This window comes from Bathycoccus prasinos, assembly GCF_002220235.1.
Source record: "Bathycoccus prasinos genomic : Chromosome_1".
Classification (NCBI taxonomy): Eukaryota; Viridiplantae; Chlorophyta; class Mamiellophyceae; order Mamiellales; family Bathycoccaceae; genus Bathycoccus; species Bathycoccus prasinos.
This window is the reverse complement of record NC_024008.1, coordinates 778,088-796,896: the sequence shown is the minus strand read 5'-3', so window position 1 is coordinate 796,896 and position 18,809 is coordinate 778,088. Positions and strand designations below refer to the sequence as shown.

The 18,809-nt window shown below is 50.5% G+C and overlaps 7 protein-coding genes across 7 annotated transcripts; 5 read left to right on the top strand and 2 right to left on the bottom strand.

The window, feature by feature from the left end:
* Positions 1-9: 9 nt before the first annotated feature.
* On the bottom strand, positions 10-5,559 carry Bathy01g04260 (ARID/BRIGHT DNA binding domain protein; the record flags this gene model as incomplete). Its single annotated transcript, XM_007515668.1, has 1 exon — positions 10-5,559. One exon carries the CDS (start codon positions 5,557-5,559, stop codon positions 10-12), a length of 5,550 nt encoding a protein of 1,849 aa, XP_007515730.1.
* A 468-nt stretch (positions 5,560-6,027) lies between these two features.
* On the top strand, positions 6,028-7,890 carry Bathy01g04250 (unknown protein; the record flags this gene model as incomplete). Its single annotated transcript, XM_007515246.1, has 1 exon — positions 6,028-7,890. One exon carries the CDS (start codon positions 6,028-6,030, stop codon positions 7,888-7,890), a length of 1,863 nt encoding a protein of 620 aa, XP_007515308.1.
* Positions 7,891-7,956: 66 nt separating this feature from the next.
* Bathy01g04240 (predicted protein) lies at positions 7,957-9,188 on the bottom strand (the record flags this gene model as incomplete). Its single annotated transcript, XM_007515538.1, has 2 exons — positions 7,957-8,724; positions 9,150-9,188. The coding sequence occupies 2 exons, from the start codon at positions 9,186-9,188 to the stop codon at positions 7,957-7,959; spliced, it is 807 nt and encodes a 268-aa protein (XP_007515600.1).
* Positions 9,189-9,667: 479 nt separating this feature from the next.
* Positions 9,668-10,777, top strand: Bathy01g04230 (predicted protein; the record flags this gene model as incomplete). Its single annotated transcript, XM_007515188.1, has 1 exon — positions 9,668-10,777. One exon carries the CDS (start codon positions 9,668-9,670, stop codon positions 10,775-10,777), a length of 1,110 nt encoding a protein of 369 aa, XP_007515250.1.
* Positions 10,778-11,121: 344 nt separating this feature from the next.
* Bathy01g04220 (predicted protein) lies at positions 11,122-14,097 on the top strand (the record flags this gene model as incomplete). Its single annotated transcript, XM_007515224.1, has 1 exon — positions 11,122-14,097. One exon carries the CDS (start codon positions 11,122-11,124, stop codon positions 14,095-14,097), a length of 2,976 nt encoding a protein of 991 aa, XP_007515286.1.
* Positions 14,098-14,291: 194 nt separating this feature from the next.
* Bathy01g04210 (predicted protein) lies at positions 14,292-17,153 on the top strand (the record flags this gene model as incomplete). Its single annotated transcript, XM_007515170.1, has 2 exons — positions 14,292-14,442; positions 14,779-17,153. The coding sequence occupies 2 exons, from the start codon at positions 14,292-14,294 to the stop codon at positions 17,151-17,153; spliced, it is 2,526 nt and encodes an 841-aa protein (XP_007515232.1).
* Positions 17,154-17,448: 295 nt separating this feature from the next.
* Positions 17,449-18,750, top strand: Bathy01g04200 (membrane protein; the record flags this gene model as incomplete). Its single annotated transcript, XM_007515671.1, has 1 exon — positions 17,449-18,750. One exon carries the CDS (start codon positions 17,449-17,451, stop codon positions 18,748-18,750), a length of 1,302 nt encoding a protein of 433 aa, XP_007515733.1.
* Positions 18,751-18,809: the final 59 nt, after the last annotated feature.

The following is an 18,809-nucleotide window of genomic DNA, read 5'->3' as shown; positions in this document are numbered from 1 at the left end:
GCTATATTTCTACGCTTCAAAATCGCTATCGTCCTCTTCTTCCTCTTCTTCCTCTTCTTCTTCTTCCTCCTCTTCTTCTTCTTCTTCTTCTTCTTCTTCTTCTTCTTCCTCTTCGTCATCGTCGTCGTCCCTTTCGGGAGCTTTACGTTTCTTTGATGGCGTGGCACTCTTTTTTACTAGGGGAGCGTCTTTCATTTTCACGTCGCCTTGTTTCGGTCTCTCCGATCTCAACGTTGCCTCGTGGTGTTTAAAGTCCTCTGGATCTTCGCTCCGCGCTGCATCGATGAACTCGTACGTCTTATCTAAGATAGACTCTAGTCGAACCATCCGCACCTCCACAGGAACTTCAGGTTCGTCCTTCAAGCACTGATCGCGATTTGCCAATAACAACGCCTCGTTGAACAAATCCGGGTACCGTTTGGCGTATTTCGGTCGAATCGCCGCCGTCTCCTTATCCGCTTGCGCACGCGTGATGATACCCTTGTGAATGTCGAGTTCGCGAAACTGTTGGTTTTCCTTGTCACGCACAACCTGCGTGAACTTTTTGACTTCTGGATCCGGCTTTCGTTTTTCAGCTTCCAAGTACTCTTCGAACCTCGCAACCGGCTCGACACCTTCAGCGAGAGGCTCTGGGACGCCCGTTTCTCGGACCAAATACTCCAAATCGCGCAAATACTGTTCGTACTTCACGCGCAATGCAAAGGAGGCGGACGTTTGTCCGCTGAGATCGACGCGCAAACCTCGCGCGACCGATTTCCAAAGCTTTTCTCGCGTGATGGTATTGTACCCACCTCGATATAAAGCTTCGACGAGCAAGGCGTACAAATCGAGCGGCTCGCGGCAGAACGTCGGAGGGGTACCGGTGCCGTATTGAATCGGTACTTTCATTTTCAACTCGTTGAACTGATCGATAAACTTCTGCTCTCGAATGCCTTTTGCGTTCCATCCAAGCGCGATGGCGAGATCTTTCGCTTGCTTTTTCATGGCGATGATCTCGTTCGTCTCGCGATACGGCATCGGGTCAGAGGCCAAGTTGCCCGCTCGCGTCAAGTAGGGACTCGCGATTTTCCCACTCGATGGTCCATAAATGTCACAATTCTTTCTTCTTACGTCCTCCGAGATGTCGAATCGGTGCATGATGTACACCGGTTGCTTAGCTCCCGAATTCTCACGGCGCGCAAACTGTTTACTGCCCGTTTGCGACGGCTTGTAAGCCGATATCGGTTCGCGCATGTGCGCTATCAAATCACGATCAACTTGCGGCTTCTTCTTCAAGATCTCCTTTGGTGCGCGTTCAAGTTCCCACGCAGATACCGAAGTCGTCGTAGCGGCTTCCCCGCTGCTTTCTGCATCAATTTTCTCCGAATCCCAAACAACCGTAACCCCGTCAAAAGGCTCTCCTTTTTTCACCTTTGTGACTTTGCCTAGGTATTTGATTTTCTTCGCCGGATCGGTTTCGTTCTCGTCCTCCACAATGCCGCGTTCAATATCTTCAAAAGCTTCGCCGTCTGGAAAGTGCATCATCACTCTATCACCAGCTTTCCAATCAAAATTTTGACCTCTTTCGTATTGCTCGAGAGTGACGATGTAATCCCCTACTTGCCCGCTCGGTATGAGCGGACACGCCAACAAGCGTCTCTTCTCGTCGACCATCTCTTCCTCGTCCGACGACGTTTCTTGCAACTCTCGCTCGAACTCTTCGTCTGAATTCGCGGGTTCTCTCAAATGCTTCTTTTTCTTTTTCTTTGCGACTTTTGAACTTCTCGCTTGTTCAGCTTTTCTCGCCTCTGCTCTCGTCGGTTCATCGATGAGTTCGAGGAGGAACCACGCCCATGGTTCATCGACATGGCCATCGTCGTGCTCTTCCGCGCCTCTAAATGCCGTAGCTCTGACAATACACCGTTCATAGTCGCGAAGTAACGTGGTATCGACAAAATGCGGGGGGATAAGCTCGTCCGAAAGATGCGCTTTCTTAGTATCTCTGTATCCGTTCATGCAGAGCATGACGACGTCGCCGGTTTTGATTTGCGACGCGTGTTTGCCCAAACCTTCTGGATCGGAAAACGCAAAAGTGTGTGCAGAAAGTCTCGCAGGATCGGTCAATTGCAACACGACAAGTTTGTGAAGTAAAGACGCGGCAGAAGTGACATTCAAAGGAACTTCGACGGCATTGTCGTCCATCATTGCTTCGTCATCGCCACAGAAATCTTCGTCTTTGGCGCTACCGTCGCCGGTGCCTTCCGGTGATTTCTTGATGAACTTTTTGACCTTTGCAATCCAAGATTGGCGAGAGTTCTGCCATTGCGGATCCATAACTTGAGATGTGCGGCAGCATGCCTCTAAAAGTAAGAAAGCCTTCATCAATCGTTGCAACACGACGGCTTCTGGCGCGTGCTCTATGATGTTCGTCAGTTCCTGGTCGCACTCCAGAAACTTCTCCGTCCAGCGATAATCTTGCACCCAAAACGGCGTCGAGTGTAACAAATATTGCGCCACAGAAACGAGTTTCAAAGCTTTGGCGTGTGCGTCTCCAAAGACGGCTTCTTTAGAACTACCGCATTTTTCGTCAATCTTCGCATACCCGTCGTATTCTCCATCGATGGACTTGAGAAAATCTTTGAACTTGCTTCGCGTCTCCTCTTCGTCGAGCTTTTCGCTCGTCACGTCGTCGTAGGTCTCACCGAGGGCAGATCTAGAAACCAAGTTCGCCCATCGACATATATATTTCTCGTGTGGATAGTTCGGATCGCACCATTTCGCGAGCTCTATAAGCTCCTCGTTCGGGTAAACGACGCCCCAATTCGAAGCGGACTCGTAAACACCCGGGATGTCCATGGTGACTTGATCGGTATTCGCGACAGGTAAATCGGTGAGATAATTATCCGTATATTCACCATCGTCCACTGGTGGACCAGCAGGTTCAACTTCTTTTTCTTCCTCACCTTCGGAATCGTTGTCTTCGTTGTCCTCGTCGTTTTCGCCATCGCCATCCTCTTGGTCGATTTCTTCCTTCTTTACTTTTTCCGGGGAGGATTTTTTCTCCTCCTTCGATTTCGGCGTCTTAACGTGCCACGACGGTAATGGCGACTCAACAAAAAGCATACCACTTCCGTTCCTCCCGCCGAGTTGGAAGTAACGACGTCCGCGCGCATCAACCGCAACGGGTCTTCCGTGGCGCCAAATTTGTCGATCGTCGTTATCACGATACCATCGCATCGCTTGTCGCGTCCAGAGCATGCGCTTCTCGTCGTCATCCTTCGGTCTTCGCATGTTCGGATCCTCTAAAACAACTGGTGCCTTGACCTCAGCCGTTTGATCGCGGGAAGATGCGGGGAAAATACCCATAGCTTCGTCCTCTTTTCGACGCGTCAAACATGCTTGTCGTAACTGGCGGTTCATACACGTGTGGCAGTGTCCACATCTGTTACTCCGTCGCTTATCTGGTTTTCCGGCCGAATCGGGCGCCGCCGCTTGCAATTGTGCTGCGTCGTCAGGTTTTGTCTTCTCATCTTCCTTCACTTCTTCTTTCTCTTCCTCTTTTACGTCTTCTTGTTTCGCGCCGCCAAAGATGGGGATTTTCAAGGACGCCTCTGGAATGACGATCGGAATCCCAACGTCGAACGCTTTGGAACCGAGTGTATATCGCTTCTTATCACGCACTTCTTCGATTTTTTGCATCTCGTACTCGTGGAAACCTTCGGAATCTGCGGCGATGATGACTAAAGCTGAAGCTAAGGAAACGCGCAAACCGGCATCTAAATCGGACGCATAGACGTTGTCCGCATCGTACATCATCAACTCTTGCAGTTTTTGAACCGCTAATTGTGCCCCAGTTCGAACTCTAGGATTGCACGGTGTCGACGGGAGAAACTCAGTGATCATATCGATTGCCAGCTGTCGCCAATTTAAAGCCGCGAGGTCTTGGAGGCCAATCGTCGGGTCTTGAATCGATCGCGCTTCCGTGAAGCCCAACTTCGAGTTTCTTCTCGTCGTCTCCGAAGAATCCACCGCATCAGCGCGCGCCTCGATGGCTCGAATGGCACCGACGATAACGTCTTGAACGAGCAAATCATCACTCGGAGTGCAATCCTCAGTATTCGATAGGAATGCGTGCGCAAACTTTCTAAGAGTTGTCGTCGGGACGTAGAAAATCGTCTCGTACACGCTCGCGACGTCCCACAGACTCAATACTTCACCGACAATCGCTGGAGAGGCCCACGGAAATTCGTCGATCGCTCTCGAACACTTCGTTGGATCAGCTATGCGAGGTGGAATGACGACTGGTTCTTTACTTTTCTTTAAAGCGAGCGCTCTCGCTTCTGCTCTCGCTTCCTTTGCCGCTTCTTTTTGCGCCAGTCTCAACTCTTTCCTCTCTGCGCGTTCCTTCGCACGTTGAATAGCTCGCTCTTTTCGTTCCATTTCCATCTCCATCCGATCTTTCTTCTGTCTCGCTAACCTGTTTGCAATCATCGTCCATCGACTGAAGGAAATCAAACATCTCGGAAGTTTCCCGGTATACGGCTTACCATGTCTCGAAGCTTCCGTTCCAGGAGGAAGCAGAACGCCTGACTTGACAAGATGTTCGACTTGCGAGCACACAAAGAAACCATCCTTCTTGATTTCTTTCTCCGAGTACGAAAACTCGTCGTCGTCGTCGTCGTCGTCGTCGTCGTCGTCCTCTTCGTCGTCTTCGTCGTCCTCATCTTCCTCTTCCTCGGATTCTCCGTCCGTGCCGTCGTTGTCTTTCTTCTCTTTCAAAGTCTCCTTTTTTACCTTCACGTCAAAATCTACTCTCGGCGCGTTCTTCATCGCCTCCAACACCTTCGTAAACGAACACTCCCAATCTTCTTCGATGCACTTCTTAAACACGCTGGCAAACATTGCCCTCCGTCTCGTCTGTGCGAACGTCGCGGCGTACTTCGCGCCCGGTTGGCCGAGTTTATACCACGCTCTCGGCGTGACCAACCAAATAGAATACGTCCCGCCGCCTTCCACTTCGTCGTACGATACGCACCAATCGAGAACGTCCACCAATTTCAACGGGTGCGGTGGCCTCAGCTGCGGTTGTAGCTTTTTCATCAAAAGCGTCGACGGTAACTCGTTTTCGCCGCCTTCCACTTTTCGCGCTTTCCCGAATACCACCAAATCCGACGGTTTCATCGCCGAAGTCAAGGCGACTAAATTCTTCTCGTCTGCTTTTTCTCTCACGTCGAAATCTTCCAGAATTCGAATGGGAAGGCATTGCGATTGCGATTGCGATTGTTGTTGTTCGCGCGCTGTCGTCGTCGTCGTCGTCGTAACCGGTGCCATTGCTGCCGCAACTCGTGCCGCTGCTGCCGCCGCGTCTCCTCCTCCACCCGCAAATGGCGCTTCTTCCGGCGCGATTTGATGGATGGAATTCTTCTTCTCCTCGACTTTACCATTTGTCTTCGTTGTTGCAGAAGGAACACCACCGTTACCACCACCAAAACCATCATCATCTTTTGTCACCGGCGCCTCTCCTCCCACCACCATCTCAGTCTCCCCGTCGTCCGTCCGCGTCGCCTTCTCCGCCTCCATCACGTGTTTCTCTTTCGACAGAGAGAGTACACGTAAATTTTTATTCAAATTTCCTCCGATGCGCTCTCTCGCTCTCCAAAATCTCTCCTTTCCTTCCGTTCAACTCGATGCACCTCCTCGCCGCTCGGAGTCCAAAAGGGTCTCGCTCGCGATTTCAGACCCGAGCGCCTCTTCCTGTGCGTTTTTAGGAACAGCAAGAAGGGAGATGGTAGGTTTTTTCTGTGACAAGTTGTTGTTTGAACGATCTTCAAAAGCTTTTTTCTCGTTTGCTTTTTCTGTTCGCTCGTTTTTCATCGGACGAAAAAAAGTTTGCGCGAAGAGAGAAAACACACAAGCAACGACAAGCACTTTTTTCACTTTTTTCGTCTCTCTCTTCTTTCTTGCAAAGAAAGCCAAAAAAACTTTTATTTTCCTCCGCAGAGAGAAAAGAGATATAAAAACAGAGAACACAAAAGCGCAGTAAAAGAGATGCCCTTTTCCTCCTCCTCTTCCTCCTCCTCCTCCTCGCGAAAAGCGTTGTTCCGATTCTTCGCGCTGTCGTCCGTCGTTCTTTCTCACTCTTCTTCTCGCGGGAGAGCGGCGGGAGCAGATGGGGTGTTTTTTAAGTACAACAACGCGAAGAGATTTTTAGCACTCTTCTCGACGTCGAGTTCGTTAAAAGATGATGATGATTCCTTCGACGATGATTTGAAGACGACGAAGACGAGAAAGAAGAAGGAACGTTTTCAAGGTCTCGAGAACAACAAGAACGACAAAAACGAAGGTGGGATTCAATTCGCGACGGCGATGACGACGACGTTTTTGAACAGCGGTGAGAATGGTGGTGGTGAGAAGGAGGACGCGAAGATGGTGCGAGAGGCGATGGAGGAAGTGGTCGAAAGAGCGACGAAGAAGTTGAACGGCAAAGTGCCGACGTTTGCGATGTTGTTCGCGACGCCGGAAGCGATGCGAAATTTGACGACGACGACGGGAAAAGAGGAGGACGAGGACGAGAAGAAGAAGAAGAAGAAGAAGATGGCGAAATCCGGCGGCGTTTCCTCGTCGGCGTCGTCGTCGCTGCCAAAGCTGTGCAGAGAGTTGTTGAGAAAGAAGATAAAAGGGAGCGAGGACGTGAAATTAATCGGAGGCGTTGTAGAATCTATCATATCCGGTCACGCGCAAACGCAGAACGGCGTGTCGCTGACGCTGGCGAGCTTTCCGTCCGCGGGCGCGTCGTGCGAAACGTTTCGCTCGAGCGGGGATGATTTGCCCAGCGTGCGTTGGAAGGAGGTCATAGAAGGCGACGCGAGAGGTGATTCGACGGTGTGCTTGACGTTTTGTGCGCCGTCGTTTTCATATGCTGGGGTCGTCGCGGAACCCGATGTTTTTGATGATGATACCGAGGAAGAGGAAGATGAAGACGAGAGTGATGATGTTGAGGACGACGATGGTGATGAAGACGACGACGACAGAAAGAAATCGAAAAGAAACGTTGCTGCGCTGCGCCCGACGTTCCGACCAACTTTGGATTCTTTCTTGACTCGATTACAACACGCCGTGCCGAATAATCTGGTCTGTTTTGGTGGCGCGTTAGAAAACGAGAGTGAAAAGCATTCCGCGCTGTTTTGCGACGACGACGTGTACTCATCGTCTTCTTACTCTGGATGCGTCGGAGTGCTGCTCTACGGCGATGGAGGCTTTGAAGTCAAATCTTCCTCGTTTAGCGAAGGCAAACCTATCGGAAAAGCGATGAAAGTTACAAAAGCTAGTCGTGATGGCACTGAAATCATAGAATTAGATAATGAACCGGCGAGAATGAGGATCTTATCTGTCCTCGCTAAGTCCGGCGCGACGCCGGACGATGAGGATAAAAAAGTCTCCGTCGGGATTGGAGGCTTTCCCGAGAATAGAGTTGGCGAAGATTCGTACGCGTTCGCAAGAGGTGAAGTGGTTTCCTTAGGCGGGCGGGCCTATGTACTGCCGGGGGGGGTCACCCGATTCTCACCCGGTTCGCTTGGAATAAACGGTGCAACGGTGCAAGAAGGTGCCATCGCGCAAATACACATCGACGAAAACGATTCGTCCTCGAGAGAGCGAATGCAGAAAAAGTTTGGGAAGATTGCTGCCTCAAAACCGGCGGGAACGTTATTCTTTTCGGACGTGCGTTCAAACAGAATGTTGGCGGCGGATTTCGCGGAGATGATTGGAAGCAAAGCGGCCGTCGCCGGAGCGTATTTGAGGAAAGAGATCTGCGGCGTCGGTTTCAAGGAAAAGGAAAGATTCGCGGTCACGAAATCCTCGTCCACCGTGCTCGCATTCTATAACAAAGGAACGAAGAATAGCAGTGAGTGACGAAGAAAGTAATACTAGTCATTTTAGTTTTTTAGCGCAGCGCGTTGCAAAGTAGCATTATATGTTTCAATCAATATCTACGTCTATTGTTTGGTTAGAGGCGTCGCCGTACGTTTTCCTCCCCCCGCTCGAGTTGCTTCTCGGTGGCTGCTGCCCGCCCATACCTCCCATGCCTCCCATGCCGCCTGGACCGCCCATACCACCGTACTGGTTTCGTTGCATTTCCTCCATCCTCTGCCTCGCCTGCGCTTGCATCTTTTCCACTCGTTCCGAAATGAACTGAGGAAACAACAAATTCGTCACGAACGCTAACAACGCCACGGAATATAACAACGTCCAAAATATCCCGCTCGAAAACAACCAAATCCAAAACACAAAGTTCGCCACCTTCCCGGCCGGCGTGTTCCTTCCTTTCTGATACGCGTCTCGTATTGGCGGCCACGAATTTTTCACGAACTTGGTCGCGCCTACATTTTTATCGAAATCAACCACGGATTTGCGCACGCCGGCGACGACTTCGTTCGTTTTCGCCCCGACGCCGTACCGAACTTCCAATCGATTCGCAGTTTCTCGAAACGATGACACGAGGGCGTCCACGGATACTTTCTCTTTAACGCCTTTCACGAAATTTTCAAAGAAGTCGTTTTTCGGTTGTTCTTTTCCTTGTTTCTGCTTTGTCGACGAAGAAGACGAAGAGCTCGACTCTGCTCGCGCCGAATCGCTCCTCCTCGACGACGCCGCTTTCTTCTCCCGCGCTCCACCTCCGTTCGCTTTCGCGTCTTCAAACTTCCGCAACAAGTCGCCCTTCTCGAAGCAATCGCTCGTATCGACGCCCTATTTCATTACAACGCGCAGAAAAAAGAAGACAAAGAAGAAGACAAAGAAGAGAGAAATCATCCAAGGCGTCAGCGTTTTGCGCGAGCGGCAACAGCGAACCCATCGACGCAAAGAGGAGAGAAAACCAAACGCGCTTACGAAAGAAATCGAGCTTTATCCGCACGCGAGTAAAGAAAGAAAGAGAGAGAGAGAGAAAGAAAAGAAAAGAAAAGAAAAGAAAAGAAAGAACAAACGTCTCATTCGTTGGTGTTCGTTTCGCATCAACGCAAATTCAGATCCGAAAGATGGTGTTTTTGAATGCATCGTTTAATCATCGACGTTCGTTCGTTCTCGATTTTCCTCTCTTTCTTTCTTTCTCTTTCAGACTCTTTCAGAGAGAAACAGACCCCCGAGAGAATACGTATAACTCAGAAACAACGCACCAGCTCCTCTAACTTTCTTTTCAACTCTCGCGCGGACATATTTTCGTCGCTGTTGTTTTTTGTGTTTCCGTCGTCGTTTTGACTCGTCGTCGCATACGTTGTTGTGGTCGTCTCATTCGTCGTTCGACGGCGTCGAGGAGATCGAAAATCGAATCGAACCGATTTTGTTGTTGTTGACGACGGAGAAGAAGAAGACGAAGAAGAAGAGGAGGCTTTGCAAAACGAACCCCCCGCGCGTGAAAAAGCGACTTTCGAGGAGAAGAGGAGAGAAGACATGATGTTAAAAGCGCAGTTAGTTATTGTGTGTTGTTATTGCTGCGCTCTCAGCAGTCGACTACTAATGGGGAAATCGTCCAAAACACATCTCGTCACAAAACTACTTCCTCTTTCTTGCGCAAGGAATACACAGAGCGCGCGGAAAGCATCAGAAACCATCAGAAAAGTGTAAAAGAGTGCAGAAGAAAATGACATCAGGCGAAAAGGAGGTAGAAAACGACGACGACGGAGAAGAACAAACAATGGCGGAACGCGAGGCGTGGTTACGAAGCCACGGGGTGGAAATCGAAACGGCCGAAGACCGACGGCGGATGAACGTCGAGACGACGACGACGAATAAAGAAGAAGACAAAGAAGAAGACTTAAAAGAAGAAAAGACGACGAAGAAACTCGTGTGCGTGAAAATCCCAAGCGAGGACTTGAATCCGTTCGAGGAGGTGGTTTTAGAGGTCGCGACGCAAAAACTTGGAGACGTCCTTCCGGAGCTTCTGAAACCACACTTTATGGGCGGAGGCGATATCGACGTGAACTTAGCGCGCCAAGCCGCGACGAAGCAACTCGGGGAGGAATTCGCGTCAAAATCACAAAATTTAGGCGTAAGTTTAGCGAAAGAGTGCGCGATGGGAAGCACGGAGACGTTCGCGTTGGTCAGGCCGTCGGAAAAGAACGGCAGGAAAGGCGTGTACATATATTTAGACGAGGTTGGTCTGTTGAAAGGGAAGGCGAAGAACGCGCGAGCGTCTTCACTGGCGGCGTCGTGCGGATTTCCCGGGACGACGTTTCACGGAGACGTTTTTGTTGGGGCGGTGCAAACGGAGCCACAACCGATGCGGTCGGTGGATTTTACTTTGAAAGAGATGGATAGTAGCGCTTCGTGGTTGAAGTTAGCGCCGATGGAGAACGCGGAGTACGCGATATCGATGAAAGAGTTGGAGAAGGCGATGGCGGAGAAAGGCGCCGGGGGTGGACCTGGTTTACAAAGGATAAACATGGGTGGTGGTGGTGGAAACGACGACGGTTCGTTACCTTCCGGCGACGGCGACGGCTACCGATGGGAACAAACCGAAGACGGAGAGGTTGAAATTTCCGTCTACGTCCCGGAAAACACGAGCGCGAAGACCGTCTCGGTCGGCTTCCGAGCCAATTCCTGCGTCGTCATAGATAAGAGCGAAGGTAGTAATAGCGGTAAAACTATCCTCCAAATCGACAACTTATACAACAAAATCCGTCCAGACGAGTGCACGTGGACTATCGCCGGCGGGAGTAAGAAGAACGAAGTGTGCGTCTCGTTGGCCAAAGTCGACGCCGGCGAAACTTGGCCGCAGTTGACAACGACGACTTCTTCCAAATGATATAATACTCTTTATTATTATTATAAAAAGAGTATCATCGCGACAAAGAACGCGTGCCTCTTCTTCTTCTTCTTCTTCTTCTTCTTCTTCTTCTGATGATGAGGGGGCATTGGAATTCTCGTCGACAAAGAGAGCGATTGAACTACCACAGTCTTTTAAACTTCTGCAGAAAGAAGAGAACAAAAAAATTGCAAAACCCTAAAACAAACCCTAAACCTAATTTTTTCTCGCCGCTTCCTTCTTGGGAGCCGCGGCCGCTCTTCGCACATCATCTTCAAACTTATTCTTTCGCTCTCGCGCGCTTACTTACGTATTCTCAGACGAGACTTTCGACGAAAAGAAGAATGAGGGCCAAACCGCGACGAAGTGGTCACGCTGGAGGACGAGCTTCTTCGTCTTTTACCACCTCTTTGTGCGCGCGACGCGCCCTTTTATTCACCGCTGCTCTGACCTCGGTCGCGAATGCGTCCCAAAACCACCAACACCCTCGTCCTTTCCACGAGGCGGCATCGTCGTCGATCTCGTCTTCTAAACGAAAAGTTCTTCTTCCGATAACTCCGGACAACTTCCTCGGCGCGATCGCGGAGTGCCTCGAGGAAGATTCAAACGGCTCGTGCCCGAAATACGGAGAAGAGAGCAAATACGGGGAGATGAAAGATTGGAACGTGAGCGAAGTCACGGACATGGACTACGGGTTCCACAAGCAAGAATCGTTCAACGGGGACGTGTCGAGATGGGACACGTCGTCGGTGACGAGCATGAGAGAGATGTTTAGCGGGGCGAGAGATTTTAGTCCCGATACGAAGAAAGGCTTGGGGAGTTGGGACACGTCGAGCGTGGAAGATATGGGATCGATGTTTAGCGAAGCGTCGAACTTTAACGGGAAAGGATTGGCGAAGTGGAACGTCGGGAAGGTGAAAGATATGAGTTTTATGTTGAAAGACGCGGTGTCGTTCGCGGAAGATTTGAGCGCGTGGAGGCCATTTAAGTGTAAGACGACGTACGGGATGTTTCAAAACGCGGTGGAGTTTGAATCGGACGTGAAAGATTGGGGCTTGTCCGCGACCGCGGATACGAAGGATATGTTTTTAGGCGCGGCGAACTTCTTGGGACGGTTCACGTGCGAGCATCCGTTGAACGGACCGCCGAGCACGTGCGAGGACGAGAAGAAGAAGACTGCGTTGGGCGAAAAGACGACGGTAACGAAGATGACGACTTTGCGTGGCAGCGGCGGCAAATCCAAGAAGAAATCTTTCAAGCGCGTGGCGGCGATGGGGTCGGACGAAGACGACGAAGACGCGGACAAAATTGAGGAAGAAGTGACCACGGTAGCGTCCGAGGATACGACGCACACTTCATCGTCTTCCATTCTTAACACCAACGAAGTCGACACCGATGCAATCGCCGACTCTGTCGACGGCGAAGATGAGGATGACGAGACTTCGGTGCCTTCGGACGTATCCTACCCGCACAGTGAAGCGGATGAACTCACTCCTTCCTCTTCTTCTTGGACGACAACGTCGTCAACTTCGTACGTTTCCTCTTCTTCCACGGATCCGAACATCATAGATTGCAGCGATGGCGATTGTCCACAAGGAACGGCGGATAGCATGAGCGAGTTGGGTCCAGAAGATCGAGACGCAGTGAAGGATGCTCTCGCGATTGATACGGAGTCTGTATCATTGAACAAAGAGTCCCCGTTCGTTACGTCCGAGAAGACTTTAGACGAATTTACGGGTAAAACGGTCAAAGAAGAAGAAGAAGAAGAAGACGAAGACGACGACGAAGATGATGATGATGATTCTGATTCAGAGGTGAACGATGATAGCGATGACGACGACGGCGGCGACGACAATGAAACCGTCGAAGTTAGTAAAGATCAAATCGAAGATCTCGTCGAAGATAAAGAAGCCTTCGATCAAGAGTTTGAGAGATTCATGAGTTCTTCGAAAGAGGAAGATGCAGCATCCGAAGCCACTGCGGCCACGGGTGATGACGAAGAAGTAGAAGAGACGACGACGTCGTCTTCGAAGAAATACTCGTCGCATCACAAGAAAGAACAAGAAGAAGAAAACGAAGAATCAGAACAAGTCGTCTCCGCCTCCATGACCAACCCTTTTAAACTCAAAGCGGATGGTACCGTTTCGAAAAAACATGGCAAAATTTCGGGAAGTCCCTCCTCCTCTTCCTCCTCGAGCAGATCTTCGTTATCGCGAAGTGATTCGTTGACGGCGAAAAGACACCATCTTCACGTGATGGATCAAATCGGCGACGAAGATGTGGACGAAGAGCTCGAGAGATTAAAGAAGAAGTTAGACAGATTACAATCGGAAACGCCAGAAGAAATGCAGGCCGAGCATAATTCGCACGGACACAAGCAGCTTGACGACAGTTCCTTTTATCGGGCCGTATCCAAGTGCATCATCGAGTCCGCCGCCGGTTTATGCGTCGAATACGGCGCGGTCACGCGATTTGGTATGATGCCAGATTGGGACGTTTCGAAAGTTTCAACCATGACGCACGCGTTCCAGCACTATGAAGAGTTCAACGCCGATTTATCGAGTTGGAACACGAAATCTGTCACTGACATGTCGTTTATGTTTTACGATGCCAAGAGTTTCAACTCGGATATTTCGGGTTGGAACGTCGCTGGCGTGACGAACATGAAACAAATGTTCCGAGGTGCGAAATCGTTGAACCAAGACGTCGTCTCTTGGTTTGCCAATCGCCCATCGTCTCAGATGAAAGTCTTAAACATCGACGGTATCTTTGACGGCGCGGAAAAGATTGAAGCGGCGTACGAGTGCGGTTTGAGTAAATTTTTAGACAACGCGATGGACATGTGCAGATTTTCGAACGCCGCCAGAGGCGCGAAAGCGAGCGCGAAGGCGGCGGCAAAGGCGAGGGCCAAGGCGGGCGCCAAATCGAGTGCCAAAACTGCGGCCAAGTCCGGCGCCAAAGCCACCGCGCGTGCCAGCGAAACCGCCAGAGACGCCTCGGAAGCTGAACTCGGTTCGTCTCAAAGCTTCCCTCGTTTGGGATGGAACCTTCCGAGAGAGGAAGCGTCTTCGTCTACCGACGGCGCCGGTTTCGCCACGCTCTACGTGTGCGTCGGCATGGCCATGGTCGCCGTGGCTATTCGCGCGAAGCGTGATTCTATCGTACGCACGATGGAGTCGCACTTCTATTCTTCTCCTTTGGAGAAACACGTGGAAGAAAAAGAAGAAGAAGAGGAAGAGAACCAAAACATCATCATTAGCAACAACACGAACACATACGGAACAACGCTTAGCGAGGAGGAGGAGGAAACTCTCTTGTAATACTGAACACATACAACCGAAAAAATACAACCGAAAAAAAAATTAATGCGCGCGTAAATAAAACCGTGCCGAAACGTCGCCCTTGCTTTCACGTGGAAGGACAAGACTCTCGCGTACTACGTTTTTAGCACGTTCGTCGCCACAAAAATTCACACCAACCAACGAGAGAGAGAGACACACAGAAGAGAGATAAAATGGCAACGGACGAGGAGCTCGAGGCGAAGAAAGTCAACGAGAACGACAAAGCGCCCGAGGGACAAACGCAAGTACCCTCAGAAAAGAAAAAAGTGAAAGACGTGACGGCGATTTTGGAGAGGAAGAAAGCGCCGAACAGACTCGTCGTCGGTGCGTGTTCGTAGAATTGGTTTCATCAGATCTCTCTCGTTAAGTCGATCGGGATTTTCTTTCTTTCTTTCTCTCTCTCTCTCTCTCTCTCGGAGTATTCGCGCGCTCTTTCTCTCTCTTTATCGATCGTCTTTTGCGCGCGCGGTATTCTTTACGTTGATTCGATTCAGATGGTTTTTAGTACGCGTTCTTCCTTCGTTTACGAAGAAACTTTCGTCGTCATCGTCTGATTGTTGACGTAAGTAGTAAGCGGCACCCCCAAGAGACGGACGTTTTTGACCTTCTTTTTCCTTCTCTTAAATTTTCTGTTTTGCGTATAAAAATTGTACTACACAGATGAAGCGGTGAACGACGATAACTCAGTCGTCGCGTTATCCCCGGCGAAAATGGAAGAGCTGCAGCTCTTCCGCGGGGACACGGTTCTCGTGAAAGGAAAAAAGCGCAAAGACACCGTGTGCATCGTCCTAGCGGACGACCAGTGCGACGACGGGAAAGTTCGGATGAACAAAGTGGTGAGGAAAAATTTACGGGTGAGGTTAGGGGACGTGATTTCGATTCATCAGTGCACGGACGTGAAATACGGGGCGAGGATTCACGTGCTGCCGTTTGGGGATACCATCGAAGGCGTTTCTGGGAACTTGTTCGACGTGTATTTGAAGCCGTACTTTTTGGAGGCGTACAGACCGGTGAGGAAAGGGGATACGTTTTTGGCGAGAGGCGGGATGAGAGCGGTGGAATTCAAGGTTGTAGAAACGGATCCGGCGGAGTATTGCATCGTCGCGCCAGACACGGAGATCTTTTGTGAAGGCGAACCGATTAACCGCGAAGACGAGGAACGTTTGGATGAGGTTGGCTACGACGACGTCGGAGGGGTCAGGAAGCAAATGGCGCAAATTCGAGAGTTGGTCGAGTTGCCGTTGCGACATCCGCAGTTGTTCAAAACCATCGGGGTGAAACCGCCGAAAGGTATTTTGTTGTACGGTCCTCCGGGTTCTGGAAAAACCTTGATCGCCAGAGCGGTGGCGAACGAAACCGGCGCGTTTTTCTTTTTAATCAACGGTCCGGAAATCATGTCCAAGTTGGCCGGCGAATCCGAATCCAACTTGAGAAAGGCTTTCGAGGAAGCCGAGAAGAACTCGCCGGCAATTATTTTCATCGACGAAGTCGATTCGATCGCGCCGAAGAGAGACAAGACGAATGGGGAAGTGGAGAGAAGAATCGTATCGCAATTGTTGACGCTGATGGATGGGTTGAAGGCTCGATCGCACATCATCGTCATGGCGGCGACGAATAGACCGAACAGCATCGACCCGGCGTTGAGACGATTTGGTAGATTTGATCGCGAGATTGATATCGGCGTCCCAGACGAAGTTGGACGCTTGGAAGTGATGAGAATACACACGAAGAACATGAAGTTGGACGAGGAGGTTGATTTGGAGGTGGTGGCGAAGGACACGCACGGTTTTGTCGGCGCGGATTTGGCGGCGTTGTGTACCGAAGCCGCGTTGCAATGCATTCGCGAAAAGATGGACGTCATCGATTTGGAAGACGATGAAATCGACGCGGAGATTTTGGATTCGATGGCCATCAGCAACGACCACTTCAAAACCGCTTTGGCGCAAACCAACCCGTCCGCGTTGAGAGAAACTGTGGTGGAAGTACCAAACGTCTCGTGGGACGACGTCGGCGGCTTAGAAACGGTCAAGCAAGAGTTGCAAGAAACCGTGCAATATCCGGTCGAACACCCGGAAAAATTTGAGAAGTTCGGCATGGCACCGAGTAAAGGGGTGTTGTTTTACGGTCCACCGGGTTGCGGTAAGACGTTGTTGGCGAAAGCGATCGCGAACGAGTGCCAAGCGAATTTCATTTCCATTAAAGGCCCGGAGTTGTTAACGATGTGGTTCGGCGAATCGGAATCCAACGTCAGAGAGGTTTTCGATAAAGCCAGGCAAAGCGCCCCGTGCGTGCTGTTCTTCGACGAGCTGGATTCGATTGCGAACCAACGCGGCTCTTCCGCCGGCGACGCCGGCGGTGCCGCCGATCGCGTCTTGAACCAGTTGCTTACGGAAATGGATGGCATGAACTCGAAGAAGACGGTATTTATCATCGGCGCGACGAACCGACCGGATATCATCGATACCGCGTTGATGCGCCCGGGTCGTTTAGATCAGTTGATTTACATCCCGTTACCGGATGACAAATCGAGAATTTCTATCTTTAAAGCGAACTTGAGAAAGTCCCCGATTGCCAACGACGTCGACGTGGAAACTTTGGCCAAGTTTACGCACGGGTACTCTGGTGCCGATATCACGGAAATCTGCCAACGCGCGTGCAAATACGCCATCCGCGAAAGCATCGAGAAAGATATCGAACGCGAACGCGCCATGGCGCAAAAACCAGAAGGTGCCATGGAAGAAGACGAAGAAAACTACGTCGATCCGGTGCCAGAAATCACCAAGGCGCACTTTGAAGAGGCGATGAAGTACGCTCGCCGCTCGGTTTCAGACGCGGACATCCGCAAGTACCAAGCGTTCTCGCAAACTTTACAACAAAGCCGAGGCCACGTGGGCGATTTTAGATTCCCGAACGAAGGCGGAGCTGCTGCTGGCGGTGGTTCCGGCGCGGCTCCGGCGGCTGGCGGCGCCCAAACGGTTGGCGACGCCTTTGCCGCCGCCGCCGCGCAAGACGACGACGACGATTTGTACGATTAAAGTTTTAAGAGAGAGAGAGAGAGTTAGTAGAGAGAAAGAGGAGTCGTAGCAGAAGAACGGAAGAGAACGAGAGACAAAAACACACACAAGAGAAGAAAGAGGGAGAGAGAGAGAAAGAGAAGAAGAACAAATAGATTTTAACTTTTTTTAATACTGAAAATAAAACAGAGAGAGAGAGAGACACAAAACATCAAACCGTTACTCGTAAAAAAAAGCAAGAGAAGGAAAAAAAAAAAATTCTCCCACAAACAAATCAGCATAAATCTCGGAACAAAACGTTCTAAACATGTTAAACATGTTCGGCGTGAAATCCCCGCGCGATGGCGGTGGGAAGAACGCCTCCCCTCGCTATTCCTCCTCTGCCTTCGGTTTGAAAGACTTTGACCTGATGAACGACGACTCGAGCAGAGAACAAGAATCTCTTGCTTCGGCGGAAAAGGTACGGACGATGTGTCTCCTCTTAATAGCCATCATAATGAGTTCCGCGGCGTTGTACTGGTTGCAAAGAGTCCTCGTCCCTTTGGTTTTAGCGGTGATGATGAGCTACACGTTAGCGCCTTTGGTTGATTTTTGCACGCACCGAGCGAAAGTACCACACGGAGCGTCGATTACGATCGCGTTATTCTTTGGTTTAGGAATATTGTGCTCTCTTTTGTTCTTGATTTCGCACAGCGTGAAGGACTTGGTGCAAGACGCGAAGAAATACGAAAGGTACGTCGTTCGATTGACGAACAGAGCGGGAGAGACGCTGTCGAGAAAAAACATCGACATGGACGTGATTGAGGCGCAGTTGCAAGATATCCCGCTGGCGAAGATGGTGGCGCAATCGACGCACGCGATGTTGCAAGCGGTTTTAGACCTGTTGAGTAACGTCGTGTTGGTGTTGATTTTCGTCGTGTATTTGTTGGAAGGGAGACGAAGACAGAAAGTGGAGAGGAGAGTTCCGGGCGGGGTATGGACGAGAATTGAAACGAGGATTAAGCGGTACATTTTGCTGAAGTTTTTTGTGAGCACTTTGAACGGGTTCATCGCGGCGAGCATTTACTACGCGCTGAACGTAGAGTTGGCGATGGTTTTCGGAGTGCTGCACTTTGTGATGAATTTTATTCCGCACGTCGGGCCAATTATCGCGACTGTTTTGCCGCTACCGGTCGTGTTGGTGTCGAAAGATATTCATTTCTTGCACGTGACGTTGGCGATATTACTCCCAGGTATGACGCATTTTACGATTGGAAACGTCGTCGAACCGAAATTGATGGGCGGACACTTGGATTTGCACCCGATTACGGTTCTTTTGTGTTTGATATTTTGGGGTATGTTGTGGGGTATTCCAGGAATGGTTTTGGCGGCACCTATTACGGCGAGCTTGAAGATCTTGTGTGAGTCGGTGGAGGTGATGCATCCTTTAGCTTTGATCTTATCGGGCAACATAGAAGAGGCGTTAGACGGGAAAGCGCCGCCGACGGTGGCGGAGCCATCGATCGAGGAAGGCGTGAGAACAGTGGTTCAAGACACCATGGACGGTTTGCACGCGTTGAAAGAAGTGGCGACAACGGGCGGCGAAGGAGTGCCCACGATGAAGCACGCGAGACATTGAATGTTTTAAATTCTACTAGATACTTGACTACATAATTACAATTCAGCTACTACTTAATA